The sequence below is a fragment of the Rhinatrema bivittatum genome, chromosome 11 (assembly GCF_901001135.1).
Source record: "Rhinatrema bivittatum chromosome 11, aRhiBiv1.1, whole genome shotgun sequence".
Classification (NCBI taxonomy): Eukaryota; Metazoa; Chordata; class Amphibia; order Gymnophiona; family Rhinatrematidae; genus Rhinatrema; species Rhinatrema bivittatum.
Window position 1 is genome coordinate 96,082,302 of NC_042625.1, and position 21,940 is coordinate 96,104,241.

A 21,940-nucleotide genomic window follows, 5' to 3' on the forward strand; every position below is an offset into this window, starting at 1 on the left:
ATTTCAAATTATAGTATCAGAGGTCTATAGATCAAATTATAGTATCAGAGATCTATAGTTCAAATTATAGTACAAGAGGTCTATGGATCAAGTTATTGTATCAGAGTTCAGTTTAGATCTCGTTAGATAATAAGAAATTCGTTTTATCCCTCTCATTTCCCGTTTGCTTAAAACAAATACAACAGATCCTACCTTTCTTACGGCTTCTCTATTAATACATTTTATAAATTTTAATCCCAGGGAGCCGCCTGCTAATGACCTCGCTTTACTTATTACGAGTCTGAAATGCATCATTAATAACGGTTTAAGGAGTCAGGGAGAAGTTAGGAGGCTCCAGCTTCATCCCCTCTCGCCGGCTCACGCTGCCCTCCGGAGTGACTCCCTGCGCTTCCCCGTCTGGATTCGGGGAGGGGAGAGCTGGGCGGATTGTGGTGAGCCTCAGCTTTACGAAGAAAAAAAAAAAAACCGCCAACGATTCGTTCGTTTCCCCGGACCGAAAGCGGTCACCTTCCTTCCTGTGAGGAGCGCAGGACCCACTTTCCAGAAAGAAGGCGAGCTTCAGAAACCGGATCGGCCTTGTTTTACGTTCAGCTCCTTCTTTCTTTGCGGGTCATTGCTTTTTTTAAACATTTTAAATCACCCTGCACTTGGGTATAATTTCTATTTCTTATTCCAGTTAAATAACCAAGCTTCCTGGCATGGGATGGCTAGAAGTCGTTCTTTCCAATTCCCCCCTTGTTATTAAATAAACTTCCTCTTTGTTTTCCGGTGCCTCTCTTTATTTATTCTGATTTTATTTTATTTTAAATTCTGTTTTTCCTCCTCTTGAAGACTTAGGCTTCTGACACGAATTTTCTCCGGGCTCAAATTGTTGGCTAGCGTTGTCGAGTTTTTTCTTTTGTGTAACACTTTACGCTAGGCCGTGTTGTGTGATAGACATTAACAAACAGAATCCCACATTCAATTTAATTTAATTTAATTCCAGAATTTCTGCCTGGAGCTATAGCCGCCTTCAGTTTCATTTTCCTCTGAATTCCCATAACTTGAACCGCTTTGATTTTCAGCTTTAATTAACAATGCTCATTAAATGACTTGTATCCTTTCTTTTCATATTATTCTGCCTCCTGTCTTTCCAAGGCAGCGGATTATCATTTATTCTAATTTATTTCGGGTAAGTTTACACACAAATACCTGGCTGTTTAGTCGGACCCCACCAAAATCCGTTTCATTTGCTAATAAAAATGGATTTGGAGCCGCGGTCTGCAGTCCCCCTCCAGGTCCTGCCTTTTATCCGGATAACACTCGGCTAACGCTCTCTCTCTGCAACATGTTAGTGCTACTCTCACACCAGGAGCAACCATTTTCTCCAAATGCACTGCCAAATCAGATTACGGAGATGTTGGTTATGCCAGAAATGCAACTGGCAAGCGGGGGATTGCAGAGTTGCCTTGCTGTGCAGGCTTGCGGCGTTTGCGGGAGCACTGTCCATGCTTAAAGATGACTTTTTGTCCCCATTACAGGAGAGCTTCAGGAGTCAGTGCTTTACATCCATGTGTAAAACACTCACTCACTGCGGACAAAAGGAGCTTTATTAACAAAGCTGGAGGCACACACGACACAAAAGCCCTTTCAGTGCATCTGGCTCTGCAGTGACCCCTGGGGGTGAAATCTTGTCACTGCACCTCGTCTGTCCATTTCCTCCCATCCCTGTTAATGTTGGCATTCGATTATTCCTTGGGCGTTATAGAGTGAGTAGGATGGAGCAGCAGTCTGACTGGCAGCCCTGGGGGCATGATTGACCCGTCGCTCCAGCAGCACCTCGGTCAGTGTAGCCTCCCCAGGAAGCACTATGGGACCTCTACCCCCATTCCACACTTAAGATTTTGGAATTCTAACCATTTTTATTGTTTTCTATAAAACTGAAACGGAACGTAGCCGACAAAGGACAACACAGGGGGCCAGAATATGATTCGTGCTAGCCTCCAAGGCAGATTTGGTGAGAGGAAGTGGCTCCAGAGCAGTAAACATTGCGAGGATTCAATGCAGATTAGTGTTGAAGACACATCCCCCCTTAAATCACCCTCTAAAAAGTTTTTCCTGTTTGATCCCTACAGGAACTATTTCTACTGAAGAGTAAAACGGAGAACTCAGAGTATAACATTAAGACTTCCGAATCTAAATAGAGACAAGGTTGTTTCTGTAAATTGCATTGGACTATGAGAAAGTCTGGACATCATAATGTATTGCAGGAGCCATTAAATATGTTCTACGCCCAAATGCTAGCTTTCGGCCATGGTGCAAATGTTATCCTATGGCCAGCGGGGTGAGATAGAGGGATATTACCCTCCTCCCCACCACCCAAATTGTACAGGTTCTGTGTTACACCATTCTCCATCCTTAGCTCATAGCTCAAAAGTTGATCTTAGCAAAAAAGATGCTCCGACTCTTTGTATCCACACCGTGCCTGTATCAGAGCTGAGCTTCCATGGATTTCTGATCACAAACAGCACTGCAGCACCTAGATTTCCTCTGTTCCCTAACAATGGCAGTGACCATCAAGGGTGCGCTTTTTAGATCTTTGGGGATGTCATTACATCTAGGCAGTACCAGAGAAACTAGAAAGTTGAGGAAGATGCTAATACGCACATTCCCTAATTACCTAAGGCCGATACAGTAAAACCCACGGGAGAGCCGGTGCTGCACCTGTGCGCTCAATTCAGTATTTAAATGAGGGCCCGCGGTAAAAAGAGGCGCTAAGGACACTAGCGCCTCTTTTTTGACAGGAGCGGCGGTTGTCAGCGAGTTTGACAGCCGTTGCTCAATTTTGCCAGCGTCGGTTCTCAAACCCACTGACAGCCACGGGTTCGGAAAATGAGTGCCGGCATAATTGAGCATCCGTCTTCTGACCAGCGGGCCAATTTAAATTTTTTTTTAATTTTAAATTTTTTTTAAATTTTGGGGCCTCCGACTTAATATCGCTATGATATTAAGTCGGAGGGTGCACAGAAAAGCAGTTTTTACCCTTCACGAAAATGTGCTTTTAAAAATAACCAGGTTCCTGCTCTTGGCCATCGTTTCCCATAATTACAAGAGGACACCAGCTAGGTCCTAAAACAAGGGTCGAGAGTGACACCTCGTGGACATAGGGAGCAACAGCAGGCTGGGCCAGAGCGAGTGCCTTTATAGAGAAGTCCGTCTGCTGCGGTGCAAAGCTCAAAGTAATGTCGGATAGGCTTAGAGTAATAAACAACGCTGCCGTGATCCACCCATTTGCAGGGCTTTGCGAACTCAGACCCTCCTGCCTGCGCGCTTCCCCTGCCCATATAAAACATTAGGAAAAGTTGAATTCACTCCCCCCAGCTCAGGCCAGGGAAGGAGGAGAGGCCGCAGAAGACACGGCTGATTTCTTATCAAGATGATCACGAAGACTTCGGTAATAAAAGCTGACAGAGGAGTTAAAAGGTGGCCAGGGCTAAATTAAGCATTAGGCAGAGGCGGTACATGAAGCCAGGTGCCTCCCTCCCTCCATCTGCACTGATTTCCCATCTCCCTCCCTCCCGGGCCTTCAGTAGGAGAACGGTCTCCCAGATAGGCTTTAAGCTCCATTCCTTGAGGCAGATATGGTGTTTGTTAGTGGAAGGCAAGAGCAGTAGAGATCCTGGGGAAAGGCCAGTTTCACGCTCACGGTACTGGGGCACCTCATTTTCTATGGTGATGCATTGTCTGTCTCTAGTTTTCTTACACTTAAGAATGCAAGTTGTAACATGGTACCTAAAGACCATAGTGTGGAGGGCATGGGAAAAGGCGTCCTGAAGGGGAGAGACAGCTGCACCTTACTCACTTGGAAAATGTATAAACGTGGCATTGCAAGGCAAGCCTGCTCCACAGACCACCAGCCCAGGCTCTGCTGACATGTGAACAACGCTTTGCCAAAAACTCTGCATGTAAAGGCATGACATTGGAAGCAGCAGCAAAACCTGAGCCCAAACGTTAAGGCCCGCCCCCCATGAACAGTCAGACTATTTTTACATCAAGCACGAGTTTATTAAAAAAAATAAAACAGAAATAGCTCTGGAGGCGCACATGTTGCATCTGGGAACGGAACAGCTTTATACTCCCCTCTCTTCTCACCCCACAACTTTAGCAGCTCGGAAAATGAAAGATCTTACTGAAATAAGAACAGGGGGAGGGTGCAGGGCAGGCCTGAGCTGCAGCGGCAGAGTTGTCTGTGGCTGTGTTTGGAGGGCAGGGGGAGCTCAATACTGGAACAGCAGTGGATGGCAGGAGGTGCACTGCAGCCTGGGTGGGTGGGTGTTAGAGGTGCTGCAGGCCAGCACTGAAGGCTCTTGGTAGAGCTTTGTACAGGCACTAAGCCCATGGGAGTCACTTACTGTAAGAACAAAAATTCCTGTCCCTTCTCCCTACAAACAATGCGAGGCTGGGTTCTTAGGCCCTATAACACAGGAGAGACACTCCCACTTCCCAGAATGGCTTGCTCAGATTAGACTGATTCATCATCAGCTTTACTCCAAAGGAAGTGGACCAACATTTTTGCAGGAGGAGTGATGCAAACAGTACCTTTCCCCCCACGTGTGCTAAAGGCTCCATGTATGTACAGTGTTCATATTAAAGAGCTGTAAGTCATCCCTGATCATTAGACATCCATGTGCCAGAGAAGCGATGCTAGCGTGGCCCAGACTCATCGCCCAGACACTGCTCCAGGGCTGCCATCCCATACAGGTTGGCTTTTTCTATGCCGCCCTGGGCCAGGATGAGTTCCCTGCACGCTGGGCTCTTCTCTGCCAGCTCCTTAAGGATGCCTTGGAATGCACCAACAAGTTCAAGGTCAACTAAGGCTGGAGAAACACAGCCTAGGAGCTCCAGCATGCCCTGTATCCAGTGACTCTCCAAGACCTCCTGCGGTAACCAGCTCAGGAGAGGCACACAGGTGGCAAACGCCTGCATCCCCAGGAACCACAGCTCTGAAATATCAGCCCAGGCAGTTTTATAGCGGCTGGACACAGCAACGGTGAGCCCCTCCGTCGCAGGGTCTGCTTCACTGACATGTGCCTGACACAGGAACAGGATGGCAGCTCTGAAAAACTTCTTCACTGCAGCAATGTCTCCAAAGGCTGACAAAGGAAATACCCCAAAAACAGAGGTTAATATTGCTACAAAGAAGGTTACGCTATGAGAAGCTAAGGAACTCAGTCTGTTACAACTGAAAGTGCTTTTTTGTTTTAAAAACTCTATTTATACTACAAAACCCAATAAGGAAGCCACTGGCTACAGAGCTGCCTGTGGGATAGAGATTTAAACAGCTTTAAAACAGGCATGTAACAGCAGCAGGATAGCCAAGGCATGCCAAGAGTATTTACCTTCAGAATTGGCAAGCAGCCTAGCCACCATTAAGCCTAGTGTGGCTACATTGGCTGCTAGGACAAGATGCTCGTTCTTCTGCAGCAGCGTTGGGAGGGATGCCATCAGGGTCTTCATCAGGGACCAGAAGCAATGCTCCTGCCTAGAGTGAGAGAAATCGAATTGGTTATGCAAAGTAACCCGGAGTCCTACCAAGGCATAACTGACAGTAACAGTGGTGGAGGAGAGAAGACTGCGATCTTGGCATCCGACTGTCCCAGCTGGTGGGGGCTGTACATCCAGTGCACATCTATAAAACCTAAATAATCTGACAATCCATCCAGAAGAAGGCAACATCTGGACCTGCTTGTGGGCCGACCTAGCATGTTTTAAGATCTGCAATCTACTACAATGGGAGCCCCAGATCATAAAACAGGTTAAACAAAAGTCTGTCTGGGATACTTCAGGTTCCATGGGTCCGGTCTGGAGGTAGGCAATGGACTAGAAGATCTCCTGAGGTGCCTTGCAGCCTTAGCTTTCTGTCCTCTGCTCACCTGACTAAATCTGGTGCGGTCACTGCCAGGTTCAGAAAAATCCCACAGGCAGTCTGCAGGCTGAGCTCCTCCCTGCCTGGCGGACCCGAGGAAAAGATGTCCCACTGGTGCTGGAAGTACTCAAACAGCAGGACGGGGGCAGCTTCAGCAACCAAGATCCTCCGTGGCCCCTCCTCTGCCGTCAGGTGGCACAGAGCGGGCAGCAAAAACCTGCCAGGGAAAAAGAAAATGCAGTTATCTGACTGACTGCAGCATCGGGAGTACAAATCATGTTATCATCGGGAGTACATCTTATCATCTTATAAGTACATCTTATCATCGGGAGTACAAATCATCGTAAATCAAATCATCTTAAATGAAAGTCCTGGCTGCCAGGCAGAAAGCTCCTCTGACATTTTGCTCTCTGGATCACAGGAGTGAAAATATAAAGAAATCCTGCCCAGCAGCACATGGACAAGAGAAGGCCAACAATGCATTCTGCTAGCGAATCCATCACCCGGGCACCTCCAGAGCCAAGCAGTTGGGTCCCCGATCCATAAACAGGTCAGTGACACGGGCCTTTCGTTCTTTTCTAGCTATGAAGTGCCTCGTTCTCTCTCAACTTTATTTGCACTTTTAGAGTTGCCTTTGATGTCCGAGAGAGCCTGCAATGGGAGTTTTGCTACGAGAACCCGGAAGGAAGAGAGATGGGGACGGCAGGCCTCTGCAAGAACCACTTGCTTACCCCCCAACAGATTAGTTGGTTTTATTAGAAAACGTGCCGAGGAAGGGCCCAGGTCATCCCGAAAAGGATGGTGGCACCTCTGTCCTGATGGTTTGACTTGTTTTTAAGAAATGTTACACTGACTGGACTGTGTACCTGAGAGCATCTCCGGGCCACTGTGAGCCCCAGGAGCTGCTGCAGAGCGCCAGCTCTGCCACTCGCAGAGGGAGGTCCCGGCAAGCAGCTCCCCGTTGGAAGCGGGTTCGTGCGTAACGGACCAAGAATGGCAGGATACTGCAGACCTCCTGCTTGAGTGCAGAAGTCTCCTCTGCCAGCCAAGCGCTGAGGAGCCGCACCGAGGCAAATATGAAGGGATCCTCCATTCTCTGCCATCCCACCTGAAGAACAAGAGAGGACAACAATGTGAGAGCCTGGCAGACAGTAAACCACTGACATGTTGAGAAAGCTGGAACTTAGATCCCCACAAACGTGATGGAGTTAGAGATGGAACAGGAACGCAGAGACAGCTGGATGACTCAGAGGAGTAATAAGGATACTGACGCTCATCTGTACACTAAGGGAGAAACAGATGCCTAATGGAGTCACTGTCCAGATCATGACAGATGGAACCACTCAGCATCCTAGCTGACAGTCTCAGGAGTAATGCGGTATAGATAAATGAAGGCCATCCTCCTGCAGCACCGTAACTCCCTTTACCTGGTTCAGGTAGTATATGAGCCCCCCACAAGCCTCCTGCACGATGGCCACCAGCTGCAGTTTCTGTGCCTCCGTTAGTAGGGACTCTTCTCTGGTGCACTCCTGTATCCCCAGCTCCATGATGGCATAACACGCAGTGATCAGATCCTGCCTGGAATCTGCATAGCCCGGATCGGGCTCCTCCAGGGACAGCCGCACCTCCACACATGCCAGGTTCACCAGCAGTGCCAGGAACTTGCTGCCCTGCTGGCGGTTCTCTGCCAGGATCCAGTCAGCGCCGTAGTCACTGGTGAGACAGGCCGCAAGGTGCAAGGCGGGATTCCGCTGAGACTCACTCAGTTTGCTGCTCAAAATACGGGCCAGTCCTTGGTAAATGCTCCTCAGACACGCCACACCCCAGGAGGCCTCCACAAGGAGTGGTGATGGGGGGAGGAAGCGGGGCAAGATCTCACACAATCTAAATTTGCTCACATCTTCTGCCTCCTGGAAGTCCTTGCTGAGCATGCTGAGCACTGCCACTAAGTCAGCCCTGCACTTCTTCCAGCATTTAGCAGCTATTGTGGTTAACAGTCTTGCGAGAAGGTCAAGAGCCTGATGCCAGCCATATTTGCGGTTCAGGTAGACCTTGCACAGACACGGCAAAGTCTCATTACATAACATCTGCCTGGGACCTTTGGGTGTTGCCAAGATGCCATTCAAGCATTGGTAGGCATCATCAATCATAGACGTAAGTGGCACATCGTTAGGATCACAGCTGGAAACAAGGATTTCACCGAGTATCTGAATCTTGTTCAGGACCTGAGGATGGCCCGCTAGTTCAGGGTCCGTGCAGAAACAGGCCAGTAAAGTCACACCGAGAGCTTGAAAAACATGCTCTGGGCACCCATCCGGGATCTCCCGGGAAACAAGAAGCCGATTTGGGAATGTGAAGCCAACTGCACTGAAGATTCTGCGCCGAGTTTTAGCATCGACATCACTGGCTCGAACTGCCTTTGTTACCTGTAGATATATAGACATTGGCATGAGAATGTTTTCTATACATAGGGCCCAAGCAAAGTGCTTGCTGGTCAAGGTCACTCTCCTGGAAGTAACAAAGAGCCCAAGGCATAAGCTAAGCGCTCTGCAAAAGTTAGTTTACCTTAGAAACTTAGCTGACTTTACATCCCCGCTATAAATGTAAAAGAAGGCAAGGCAAACTACAATCCCAAATAGTGCTATATCATAACATGTCTGAGAAATGTGATGGCAGAAAAAGACTGTATGGCCCATCTAATTTAGCTTTACATTCCCCTCACTCCCCCAGAGATCCCTGTATTTATCCTTTGCTTTCTTGAATTCAGATACTGTTTTGTTTCCATCACCTCCATTGGGAGGCTGATCCATGCATCCACCACCCTCTCTGTAAAGAAATATTTCCTTAGGTTACTCTTCCCCCTTCCCCCCCACCCCTCATCCCATGAACTCTTCTTCTTCAGCCTCCTTTCCACTGAAAGAGGTTTCCTGTGCATGGAATCCTTGGAGTATCCTGGACTGAACCAAATGTGAGGTATAACACACAGAGCGAGAGTTCACTGACAGTAAGACTCACTGAGATGGTAAATATAATTGGTTTAAAGAAATATGCCATTCGATATCCTTGCAAAAGGAAGCAGCTGCCACAGTGAAACACCTGAAACTTTCTGCATTTCACCCAAAAGGAAAGCAGGAAGATCCATGTGTGGCCAAGAATTGAGTCAGAATACCAATTGTATAAGACTGACTCACCAGTAGCTTTACATTTCCATAATTAGAAAAAGATAAGCTCTATCTATTGATGTCATGGCACATCTGAACTTAAACCCACCATCATATTTTCAGATAGGGCTTGTGGTAGCCTTGATTAAAAAAACACAATACAAGGTGCAGAATCATGTTACATTTAAGCCTCCATATGTGCTGCATGTAAAATACTACTGTATTACATGCATTTCTATCTCTGTGCCACATTCTCAGGGTTCTTACCAGCAATAAGGCTGCAAATTGTTCACTGTCATTCTTAGCATCACGCAGAACCTCAAGACATCGTTCCAGTGCCGGACTCTTGGCAGTCTCCTGGGCATCAGGTGCACATTCATCACTGGATGCCATTACATGCACCCAAGCTAATGAAAGGAAGATAGCAAGAGTCAAAATGTACAAAACTGGAATGAGAACACAATTTGTAAGTCATACACTAATTCAGTTATGGTAATATATGCAACTATATGCACTATGGATAATACGTGCAAGGAGGAAGATATCTGATATTCTGCCTTTTCCCAAAGTTGGTCTCAAGGCAGATTACAATACATTTAAATGAACATTAGGCATTTTAATAGCTTATAGTCAGAATCCGAATTTGCAATTCGAGTAGTATTGGGATCTAGCATAGGAAGCCCATTTGTGTATAATTTGGAGTCCTACTTGTACATAACACAACAGAGCTTAAAACACATCAGTGAAAGTGTGAAGTAAAATAAGATCCCAGTATTTGGACCTCAGTTTTTCAACTATCAGTTAGTTGTTTTTATCCAGTTTGATTTTCATGTAATAAGGTTGGGTCTGTTTTTGGGTAGGAAATGAACATAAGAACATAAGAAAATGCCATACTGGGTCAGACCAAGGGTCCATCAAGCCCAGCATCCTGTTTCCAACAGTGGCCAATCCAGGCCATAAGAACCTGGCAAGTACCCAAATGGAATTTGATTTAATTTTTACTTAAGAGAAGAAAACATCGCATCTATGTACTTGGAATTTCAATTTCTCTAAGAACAAGAGCTACAGAGATACAATGGGGATAAAACCAGACCTGGCTCAGCCTGTCCTGTAAGACCAGGCCAAGGCCAGACTTTGTTCTCCTCCCTTAAAGTAATTCAAATGACATCTGGGCCACTTACCGCCAAGACCAAGAACTGGCCTCTTTAAACGCACGTTACCTTTACAACGAAGCTCGAACTGGCGCGCTGCTTAATACGTCATCACCTTCCTCACCAGGCCGGCGCGCTGCTTAATACGTCATTCCTAGCCCCACCAGGCCGGCGCGCGGCTCATAACGTTAATCCCTCCCCCGCCGAGCCCCTCCCCCACCGGACGAACGCGCTGCTCAGTACGTCACTGCGCACGGGATGAAGGAGGGCTGCGCCGCCATGGCTGTGCGGGGCACAGAGAAGCGGTAGGGTCCTGGAGAGATGACGTAGGCTCCTGAGTTGCTTTTCCTGTCGCGGCCAGGAGTCCTCGGGCGATGGCTTCTAGGTGGCTACGGCGAGAAAGTGAGGGGGCTCAGGTTGCGTTTCCGGGAGGCGTGGTTAGTACTTCCGGGGGAGGGGTTGCTGTGCGGAGAGACGTGCGGTCCTGGGAGCTGACATGCAGGTAACAACAGTACTAATCCCGCGAAGAGCGCTCCTACCGGGCGCTGTACCCCTGCTGGTAACGGGCACAATCTGGGGCCTAGGAGCAATTCGAAAGTTACTTACAATACTGCTGCGCTAACGGTAATCGCGGTAGCGTTGCCACACAAGCGCCGAGTCCCGAGGATCTCGGTGTCACCTCACCTGGAGCTCCAATGGAAGTAAAACCAGGCCTGGCTCAGCCTGCCCGGGTGACTGGAACCTGCCGGCTTCCAGCAATAGTATTAGTACTAATCATACCAGGGATTAGTGTGAGGGGGAAGGAACTTCTTCTCAGGCTTAAGCGGCAGAGCAGCAGGAGTGTTCTGCTCCGGCTCTTCCTTCTCCTGGCTGCCTGGAAGAGGAAAGGGCTGAGCCTGAGCACACAGCCAAGAGAACAGCCACTCTGCTTTCTAATCCAGCCCCTAGCCCCTTCTCCTGTCTTGCAGGGAACAGAAGGGGATGGGGTGATATTGAAGTGGACACTGCAGAGCAAAGAACAGACACAAAAACGATTTGAATTAGCACAAGTTTTAAAGTTGTGAGCAGTAAGTGATCCATGCAATTACTGGGTCTGTTCTGCTTCCAGAGGGGAACCAGAACAGATGTACACTGCTTGCTCTGCTCCTCTTTCAGGTTCCTAGAAAAAAAAGGTAGCAGAATGCCATTCTGGGTTGTTCTGCCAGAAATTAAGCCTTTGTTAATGGACACGAAAAGGGTTTGAATTAGCACAAGTTTGAAAGTTCTGAGCAGTATTCATCAAGGCCAGGGTTGAAGCCTTAACAATTGGCATAATGCCCCTTAACCCTTGGAAGAAGCAGAGCTGCTTACCCTGAGACAAGGAGCAGCCACATGGCTATGATTTGGTATCAGGCCAATACAGTAAAATGCAATAAGGGTTTAGCACATCCAAACCCCCCCCAACCCAAAAAAACCCAAACCCCCAAAACTAATAGCACTCATCACATGCAAATGCATGTTAATGAGGCTATTATTCATTTGCCCCAGATACCGTAAAAAAAAGTGTGCCCGAGCCTCACATCTTACACTCAGAAATTAAAGCCAGCTTGAAAAAGTGTACAGAAAAGTAGAAAATACTGCTTTTCTGTACATCCTCTGCCTTAATATCGTGGCGATATTAAGTTGGAGGAACTAAAAGTTAAAAATAAAATGTAAAAAAAAGTGTGCAATAGCAGGTTAGGTTAGGAAAATGGGTGCTCAGTTTTTCCTAATGCGTGCATGTTATGAAATCTCCGCATCCATGTTTGCGCACCAGGAACTGCATGCACATGGATGCCAGCGCAGTCTTTTAAAAATTTACCCCGATGTTGGCACTCGTAATACCACTAATATTGGTAACAATGCTAATCATACCGGTGTAGCATGTCAGGCCAATAATAATCATCCTGGCAGCAATACTAACCAGAGTAACAGTTCTGTTACTAGTAAAATGACCTGTTATATTACAAAGTCAGTGTAGTAATACTCAAAGTAAGTATGCAAATAAAGTATTGGGGATGAACTGGAGCATTGGTACTTTGCTCAGATATATGTGTGGGTTTGTATCTTTTGTTCCAGGAGCATGTGCAATTGATATCTATACAGTGTTCTCTGCTAGTGCGTTCAGTGCATTGCAGCATAGGATAGGTTATCTCTGTTCACAAATTGTGAAATAGAAGCACTCATGTGTGTGTGTGTGTCTCTCCCCTCTCTCTACACAGGACAGAAAAAAGGAGTGGTTATGAATGTCAACTCCCCTGGCTGAAGTTACACCACCTGCTCCTTTTGGATGCACAGGAGAAGTGAAAGGCTGGCGCTGCCCTTTCTCTTCATCGTTGCAGAATTTATAACATGTGAGCTGCTCCAGATTGTCTGGGGCTGGCAGTGAGGATTACAAGAAAAGGACAGGCGCTTTTTTTGCTTTTTGTATACATGATCTTCTCGGCAGTTTGGCTCCAGAAGTGGAGGGAGGTGTCCGCAAGAGATGGTGGCAGAGCTGAGATGTTTCAGAAATATTTGGTAAGAACTGGGGAGACTCTTCGCCTCAGATTTTGTTTCTTATGTGGCTTTGCAGGGTTTGCAGTCCTACTCCAGACTTTGATTTAATTGACATGCCAGCCTTTCTTATCAGTTTAAGTGATTGTTCCCTGTACGTACCAGGATCAGTCCAGGACACCTGGGTTGTGACTCCGCACCAGTAGATGGAGACAGACTAAAACTTGTGGGCGGAGCCAGAGTAAGACTGAGGGGCTGTGACTGGCACAGGGGCATATATGGCTCCGCCCACAAGTTTTAGTCTGTCTCCATCTACTGGTGCGGAGTCACAACCCAGGTGTCCTGGACTGATCCTTGGTACTACAGGAACGAAAATTATCAGGTAAGAAACTAATTTTCCTATCTGTTGTCATTTCTGCCAGTTAGAAAGTTAGTGACCTCTTATAATAACACACTGCACAGTATATCTTCAGTATTTTCAACCCTCTGAAGAAGGTTGATTTATTTGGGAATTTACTGTTTCCTGTAACATTGAAATGCACATTTTCTGATTTCACTTCTTTATCCATAGAATTTTTTCTTGTATTGCTGAATAGCTTTTCCCTCTTGACTGTTACTGAGAAGTTGGGTTTATAGAACATATGGGTTTGTATTTTTACAGAATGCAGACAGTATGTCCGAGATCCCTGAAAGCTGTTCCTGTTTTGCTTTTCAGTTTCTCGATTTTAAATTTACTTCAAGAAAAGTTTTGTTTTTTTTGGTTTTTTTTACCCCCTATCATGTTTATATGTAACACTGAACTCTAAACAATTGAAAATTGTAAGTGCTGGACAAAGTGCTAGGCTTGCCTTAACTATTTTGATTAATGTCCTGAGCTACTGTTTAACCTCCTAGACAAAAGGTGGGATTGGCCAAAAGAGCAGCCTGAGTGTGTACAGTGCGAGGACGGTGTGAGCTGTGATCACCCAAAGCAAAGTTACAGCTGAAGTGACCCGGCTGAGGAAGGTTCCAGCAGCCCTTCCTCACAGATCCAACAATGAGCATTCCAGAACCAGAACCTCCTCTCTGAGGCTTCAGGAAGAGGGGCCCACTTTGCCCTTTCGTAGACTGGAGGGAAAATGTAAGTGCAGTAGCAGTAACATAAAAGCCATAAAGGGTCGTGGGTCAGGAAAGGAAAGAGAGAATTTCTTTTCCGTTTCTGTTGACCTTGCTCTGTTTTGGCCATGCAGTCAGCATTTCACAGTTGCTGGAACCTTTGCTTGACTCCTTGGCCAGTGTCTGTCTGTTAGATTAGCAATGGTCAGACTGACCTGATACATCTTAAACATTTTGTACCTCTCTGAGGACCAGGAGGAGCTGTTCTGGCTTGGATCCCTGTTTTGGAAGTTTGCTCTTTGATAGTTCCCATTATTGGCCTGCTCCTCACAGATCTGTTTGTGTCGGTCTCGGATTCTAGTATCAGTTACTGACCAAGTTTTGGCTGCTGGTGTAGCTCCGTGGTGAGAGGAGAGATCCTACCTCTACCCAGCAATGAATGGATGGCGGGTTCAAAGCTTAAACCCCCTGGTATTTGCTTAGGCAGAGAGGGATTGATTGCTGAGATCAGCAGCTCTTAAGCTGTACGGATCCTATGGGCTGCTGGCATTTACAGCAGCAGTGGCCACCTCTACACATGGCATTAAAGGGGCTATGTCTGGTTTGTTTTGCACTGGACAGGCTTTGTCACCTTTTTATGCTGGGAGATAAAATCATGGTAAATGCTGAATTTGCTATTGATAGAAAACCAACAGAACTTAAGGCATTTGGATTCTCAGAAAGCACTGCAGATGCCTGTGCAGCTGGCACAGGCCTTTCAACCCCCTGTTTAGCCCTGGGATGCTGTCTAACACTGCTTTTCCTTAGACATTTATTTATTTATTTATTTATTTTTAGATTTTTATATACCGGTGTTCCTGTATTAAAATACAGATCACATCGGTTTACATTGAAACATAAAAATTACGCCAAGAGGCGGTACATATAACAAGGTTATAGACATGATGGAAATGAGTTTCTCTAGCTTCTTTTTTTGTGTTAAAAGATATCAAAATCAACATAGATTCACGAAATGCTTGCGTCAAAAGCACAGAAGTATAAACTGCCGCTGTTACGTGTCAAGTCTTCAAGCTGCTTCCCTACGCACTTTTGTAGCACTAGTAAATGTGTTAAAAATCTGAATGAAATCCACATTGAAATGGCTAACCAGTCACAAAAGGTGGCATGCTAATAACCAAATTAAAATCCAATAAGGCGAGCCTTGGCTTTAATGTTCTGTCTCTCATCAGTGTGCCAAGAGACACAGTGGACCTGCTTAAGAGCCAGCGGGGGAAATCTACAAGCCATTGGCCTATCAGCGGATTTGCTGCTATTTTACTAAAACTGAGCCCAAGCTGTAAAAATATAAAAGTTGTCCTTGCTCAAACAGAGCTGCCTGTTTTGTCAGGCACCTGGAAACTTCCACGTATGCAGCTCCAGGTTGACCTGTGACACTGCAGCTGTGTAAATTATTGCTCAGGCCATGGTTCCCAGCTGGCATTTTGTCCCATCTAATGTGATCAAATGCGCTAGTATCTGGGTAATTTCTGAAGCTGCAGGAGAGCTGCGCCTTACGCGGACACAGTAACGCCCTCTTTCACCGCCGTGTAATCACTCACGTGGAAATGTACTCCTGGACACTGCGAAATCCTAGAACGCTGGCTGTTCGTACACAGTGAGAAGTATCTGGAAACTAAGAAGAAAAGTCTAGCGTTGCGTTTGAAATGGCCCTTTGACTGGAAATACCAGCCGACAAGGTTTGCAGCTCTGAGTACAGGGACTGAATAAACCCGTAAGCTCTGCGCAGGGCTCTTCTGTTTTAGGAATGCCTTTTTGTTGCAGCCCCTCGGAGCACAAGTTAATATTTGCAGCCTGCACGGTGCCCAGCAGGATGAAAGGCAGCGATCACAGAGCTCCGGTGGCCTGTTCGGGTATCAGCACTGACCTGGTCCTCTCACAGGTAGTTGCCATCCTGAGGGCAAGAACTGAACAGCAGAGAAACTGAATTCCTCTCTTGGCTCTGATCCGTGTAAGCCTGAGGCAGATGGGGTCGGCCGTGGCAGGTGCTTACACTGGATCTTTGCTGTACTTGTTTTTATTTTATTTTTTTATTAGTTATATTTATTACTTGCCTTTTTGAATATGAAATTCACTCAGGAAGGAGGACAGCATATTAGGAGAGTAGCAAACAGTAAAACATCAGTAGCCACATTTTGTTGGTCTTTTTGGCCCTAAACTCCTGCAGTTGATCGTTCACCATTCTGAGAGACCTTCTGGGATCCTCAGAAGCTAAACTTCAGTGGAGCCAGACTCTTTGAGCCGTTCCAGCTCTTACCAGGAGTTGCTTTGGCCACACAAGGCCTTAGCTGTATCTTTTGAAAAAATCCAAATAAAAGCTGGAACAGCTCCTTAAGTGTACTCTGCCTTCCCCTTCTGTGCCCCGATCTCTGTGGCTCTGGGTTTGATTTTGTGCTTGGCATGGACTGGCACGAACAGCGATGACTTTTGTAGTGCACAGCTGTTCAGCTCGCATCTGTGCCACTTCTAATTTCCAGCCTATTTGGCAAGAGCTACAGCCAACTCTAGCAACTAAATGCTGTTAGTGTTTGCAAATCTGAGGTCCGTAGACAGCGTGAGTTAAGATCTGCCAACAAAGGCCTTCTCACAATACCCACGGTTAGATCCGCCCACCTGAGCGAGGTTAGAGACCGTGCGATCTCAATCGCAGGACCAAAACTTTGGAACAGTCTACCACAAAATTTGAGACTTCAACCCAATCTGTGAAAATTTAAAAAGGATTTAAAGACTTGGTGTTTTCAGCAAGCGTATGGGATTAATTCGCAAGACACAGGTTGAGATCCAGGTTACGAACTAAGGATCTTATAAGTCTTATGCTTTTACTGTTTCTTTTTAAGTAATGAATTTAGATATCTTTTAGTTGCTTTTATTTTTATTGAATGGTTTTATGTATTTTTTATTCTAATCTGACTTTTTTATTTATCTTACTAACATGTAAACCGTGGAGATAGAAACTTGTTTTCTGTATAACGGTATAGAAAAGTTGTATAAATAAATTGAGTAGGTACAGTATCTTGAGACTGACGGAGTCGTAGAGACTCTGGATACTGCTGCTCTCCTGGCCCTGTACACATGGTTTTAGCAGCTGAGCATTTATGTTAAATAAATCAGCTAAAGGTGTCTGAAGTGTTATTTTGTCCAGAAGCTTATTAGTTTAGCGTACACCTCTGCTATCACTCTATCCTCCTGTCAGATGCGTGACTCTGCTGCTTTGTGTGTCTCTCCTTCCTTCCTCCTTCAGGCATTGTTTGGGGAAGGCAAATGCTAATCCACTCCTCCTCAGCAGTGTCCTCTCACTTACTTTGTGACTGCAGCAGGAAACCGTTTGGTTTTGCAGGTGACTTTAACTTCTACTGTGTGTCCACAGATTGCTGATTCCACCACCCACGAGTGCCATGGAGACGAGGCTACAAGCCACGGTGAGCATTAGCTCCCAGACCCTGGGGAAGCCTGCAGCATGGACGAGAAGGCTGCACCTGTGCTATCTTTCTGCATTTCTGGCTGCTCTCTGCTCACATGCAGGTGAATATATTCTCAGCTCTCGGCTGCTTATCCCATACTCTGTGCTTAATGCTTTTGTCTGGCACTGTAGATAAACCCCTTGATCCCATTTTGCCCACTTCAAGGTTCACCAATGTTCACTGTTATAACACAGAGCTTCAGTAGGTCTTCTATGCAGCAACAGGTGGTAGGTTCACTGACTGTGAGCATTATCAGATCTCTTCCTCAGTACTTACACTTGTATCCCTATTAAATGTCCCTCAGGGACTCCGACTAAGGAGGCAGAAGCAGTGTGGCATGGCTGATCTCTCCATTTTTATTATGTGGTACCTAAATGGCCCCAGTGTTGTCTTTTTTGTTTTCACGCCTCATGGCTGATGATGCAGAATTTCCACAGTACGAGTTAACATGGGGAGAAGCATGGGGGATGTTGTATTTTAACAGCAGCTGAGCAATTTGTGACTTTCCTGTAGCTGGCTCACTTTTCTGAAAGAGAGACCTTATAGGAAGTTTTTCTGCATGTACAAAGTGGGAAAACGCCTTTACTGAGCCTGGCCCTATAAAAGAGAGGCGAGCCTTATAAAGCTGAAGAATCTGCAGAAGGGATAGAAAGCTTGATTGACAAGTAAGGTTTATCTGCCCGAGAGAAAATGCAGAAAGACTCAGTCAGCAGGTGAAACAATGCTTGTAACATTTTGATTTGCTTGGATAGACAAGGTGGTTTGTATTTTATCTGATAGCAAGAAATGTAATGTGTGTTTCTGTAACAACCCTAATAAGCATTTATGCAGTGCAAACGCTCAGTTATCTAACCAGACCTGGGTCTGAAGCCTGCTGACGGGAATTCTGGGAAATGTTTTGTGGATGAACACATGTGAAGCTCTGATAGGAATAAGCATTTATTTAAACTAGATGTGAAAATGATTTTATTTGCATAAATATTGGTGCAAAAATATTCAGCTACTTTTGGCTGAAGAAGTTATCTAGTTAACTTGGCCAAGATATTCAGTGGTGCAGCCAGCTATCTTATAATTAGCAGGATAACGTTTATTTGGCTGTCTATAGCGGTCCTAGACTTATCCGGCTGACTAAACTGGATAAGGTTGTATATCAGCTAAGCCAGCTGGATGAGTAGCTGCTTCCTGGATTGCCCCTGATCATCCGGCTAACTAGCCAGATAAACAGCCAGCACGGCTGAATACTTAGACAGCGCCACTTAACTAACCTTACGGTTTTAGGACTCGAGAAGCTGGGGGAAGAGCGAGGATTATCTGTGCAGGAGGCCAACCATTGGAGGCTGCTGCTGGACCAGTGTGGATTCGTGGAGGGTGATTTTATAAGAGTCGAGTCTGAGTTTAGAAAGTATTCCCAGACTTTAGCTCAGATTTTCAGAACAGACTTATGCGCATCAGTCTGCCTGGATGGCTATGTGAGTAATCCGGCGTGGCATACCGGCGCACACGTATATTTGTACAGATATGTTCAGAAAAGCATGCATGCAGATACCCCCCCCCCCCCCCCCCAGAACATCTCTTCCTGGTGCACGTAAAATCACACACACGCTATCCCTGGGCAGTTTTCCCGTGTGTAATGTTTGTGAAACTTCATTGCTGGAAGAGAAGCCATGGCTAGTTTGTTGGCCCATTGCTTAGTGCTTTGACTTGCCTTGCAGAACGCCTGGATTTCATTCTCAGGCTGGCTGAGCTGCGGCTTGAAGCATCTGTCCCTCTGCTTCACACCTCCAGCTCCTCAGCTCGCAGGCTACGACTGTGAATCTGCCACAAACTACACCCAAGGACCCAGCACTGTTTCATGCTTTCCAGCGTACAGAAAGTTGGAAAGAATTGTTTACGAGGAATTGATGTTTGTCTGTCCATCTGTAGGTACAATAACTCCAAGAAAGAGACAGAAAATAACAAAATGTGTTGTGCCAGAAGAGAATGTGACTCTCCCGGACGCGTTTGAAAACCAGAAACATTGGTTCAGAGAACCAAGCCTCCAAAACCTCATTGCTTTCAGTGGGAAACAGACAATGTCTCCCCCCCCCCCCCCCTCCGAACCTTCCTGCACTTTGACCCAGAGCAGGAAATGCAGACAGAGACCTGAAAACCTAACTGAGCCAGCTGGCAAAGATTGCCAGCCAGAGGCGCGCCTTCAGAGTCTCTCTCTGTCATACCTGGGGTGCAAAGATTCCCGCCGCCGCCTGCTTCCGCATCCTTCCCGCTCCTGGCTGTCGTTCTGAGTTGCACTCGGCTCTCCTCCTTTTCACACACAGTCTGTCAATCTTGATTCCTGCCTCGGAAGTGAAGTGGTGTTGGGTCACACGTGCTCGACACCCCTACCCCTGAGGTAGGCAGTGAGACATGGCATGTGCGCCGATATTCTCTGTTCAGCTTAGCCTCCTGCGGCCTTGTCTCCTCCTTTAATAAGTGCAAGGCCTACCCAGACCCTTGTTCACCTCCTGCCTTACCTTTGCGCCCCTGTTCTTGAATGCTGATACTGTTCCTTGCCTGCGATCCACGAATCTAGCGCCAGGTCGAGCCTCTCTTCCATTTAAGAGCTGCAGCGTGTGTGCGCAAGGCTGGAGCATTTCACGCTGCTTGTCTCTCTTTTTCGTGATGAAGGCAACTTGTTTTTAAAATGCTATTCCTGGCTCTGCTTTGTCATTGGGCAGGCGGGGGACCTACACTGCTGGAAATGTTTGGAAAGATAAAACCGAGTGCTGGATCCTTAGAGAATCGTTCCTGTGCATTAAAAGTAACATTACCACGTCATTGTTACTTGTCACTTTGTTGTTTTTTTTTGTTATTAAAAACACTTTCAGTGGAAACTTTGGGCAGTAATGGGCTGGTCTGAGCACATGCCTCAGGTGGCACTGCTGTGGTATGGAGATCTGGGTTCAGATTTTCCGCCGAGGCCCGTGCGGCCTGGGTGTGCCACCGAGGTGGCAGCCTCAGGCCTTGTATGGGGGATGATGGTGGCACCGAGGGTGCCCTTCGGGGGAAGCGTTGTGGCAGTTCTCAGGCCAGCGGTGGTTGCAGGGGAATTAACCGAGCAAGGGTGAGCATCGCATAGGGAGAGCAGGAGGTAAGGATGTCAGGAGGGAGAAGGGGTCGTGTTTTATGCAGGAACGAGAGTGGTGAGTAAGAGTGACTTTGACTTTGCCTCGGAGCCAGTGCCTCCCTGTCCCAGTCCATGTAATCGTTTCATCGAGTGATGCATTTCATATTACAAAGAAGATTCCAATAGCAAGTGGAGTGAGTGAGGCAGTCTCAGGACAAAAATAAAACCAAACGAAAACATCATGCATCTGTTTTAGATTGTGCCTGCTTTCAGAGCAAATTGGGCAAAAAATCCATGCCAGAGTTATGCAGTGAGAAGTCAGAGCGTGTGCTTCCCTAAACTTCCTAACGTGACTGCACAGCTGCTGGATCTGTTCTGAGAGCAGCGCACAGCCTGCACGCCGAGTGCTTACCGAGCTCATGGACTTTCATTCAGAGGCTTAGGTGCCCTTTACGTAGATAAAAATAGAGTTAAAACTGCCGAACGCAGCCAGATCCAGGTAAGCTGACTTTCAAATTTCCAAAATCCTGCATGCGTTGTAGACAAGCCTCCAGCATTTGGAAACATGTAAACATGTGCCCGAGCGCACTCTGAATCTGCCACAAAGTGTACACCCAAGGACCCAGCACTGTTTTATGCTTTCCAGTGTCCAGAAACATGTGCCCGAGCGCACTGCTAGCCACAGAACAGCCAGATGTTCAGACAGGGTGTACGCGGGCGCCTTTGGAAGAATAGTGGCTCATTTTGTGCCTGCTTAGCAGTCTGAAACCTCTGGTATCTGATTTGGCCATCACAGCCTGCCTGTGCGGCTTTTATAGTTCAGGGAGTTTGCCTCTAGGTGCGCGCACTATCAAAACAGCACAGATGTTATCTTGCCATTTCCTAAACCAGAAAGTTGTGTAGCAAACAGCAAGAAGAAAAAAAAAAATCCCTTTAGTGTATACGTTTTCTTAATAATCCTTTCACAAAGAGAAGTGTCTGCTCCAAAGGACTTTGAGGTCTTTGGAGTGGTTTCCTGGCGTGTGTCCACCCTGAATGTGAAATCTGAGATGTGGGCCCTGCAGCCTTGGGCTGACCGCTCCCTTGTTTAGGTAAAAGGGGAATCTATTTCTCCACGGAGAGAGAATTTGTTTCTCCATCAACCGGAGGAATCCACAAATTCCTTCCTTCCCTCTCACTCCCGTTTCTTGAATGGATAAATGTCAGAGGAGATGGTGGGAACGTGGAACGCTGCCTCCTGTTAAGTAGTCGGGTTCCACGTGTGATGCCGTAGATCCGTGTCCTGCTTCAAAAACATTACAGAAGAGCAAACCCAGCTTCAGTGCTGGGAAGGTACTGTGGGGGGGAAAAATGTTTTAATGTTAACGTTCCCAAAAGTATCAGGAACACATTTTACAGGAGCCAATCTGAGAGCAAAGTGCAGTCACAGGTGAAGAAATGTGGATTTTCTGGTCCTTTTTGTGTGTGGGGGAGTGGGGTGGCTAAAACCTGCT

General features: G+C 46.7%; 2 protein-coding genes across 7 annotated transcripts in view; one reads left to right on the forward strand and one right to left on the reverse strand.

Annotated features, from left to right (window-relative positions):
- Positions 1-4,017: 4,017 nt before the first annotated feature.
- On the reverse strand, positions 4,018-10,534 carry NCDN (neurochondrin). 3 transcript variants are annotated; one of them, XM_029572017.1, is made up of 7 exons: positions 10,287-10,534; positions 9,334-9,473; positions 7,333-8,331; positions 6,772-7,013; positions 5,913-6,122; positions 5,379-5,521; positions 4,018-5,132 (listed from the first exon to the last, which is right to left on the reverse strand). In XM_029572017.1, exons 2-7 carry the CDS (start codon positions 9,457-9,459, stop codon positions 4,684-4,686), a joined length of 2,169 nt encoding a protein of 722 aa, XP_029427877.1. In that variant the 5' UTR covers positions 9,460-9,473; positions 10,287-10,534; the 3' UTR covers positions 4,018-4,683. The 3 variants fall into 3 exon arrangements, with proteins under 3 accessions (XP_029427877.1, XP_029427876.1, XP_029427878.1); XM_029572016.1 differs by having other exon boundaries at positions 10,248-10,534; XM_029572018.1 differs by lacking the exon at positions 10,287-10,534 and adding an exon at positions 10,160-10,235.
- The window catches only part of KIAA0319L (KIAA0319 like), a 92,432-nt gene continuing 80,992 nt past the window's right edge, over positions 10,501-21,940 (forward strand). The window contains exons 1-4 of one of the 4 annotated variants that reach the window (XM_029572013.1): positions 10,581-10,719; positions 12,458-12,755; positions 13,626-13,851; positions 17,251-17,405. In XM_029572013.1, coding sequence (XP_029427873.1) covers positions 17,279-17,405 — 127 coding nt within the window. In that variant the 5' untranslated portion in view covers positions 10,581-10,719; positions 12,458-12,755; positions 13,626-13,851; positions 17,251-17,278. Of the gene's footprint in view, positions 10,523-10,580; positions 10,720-10,823; positions 10,842-12,457; positions 12,756-13,625; positions 13,852-17,250; positions 17,406-21,940 lie in introns of those variants that run through there. The other 3 variants (XM_029572014.1, XM_029572012.1, XM_029572015.1) reach the window with 3 other exon arrangements.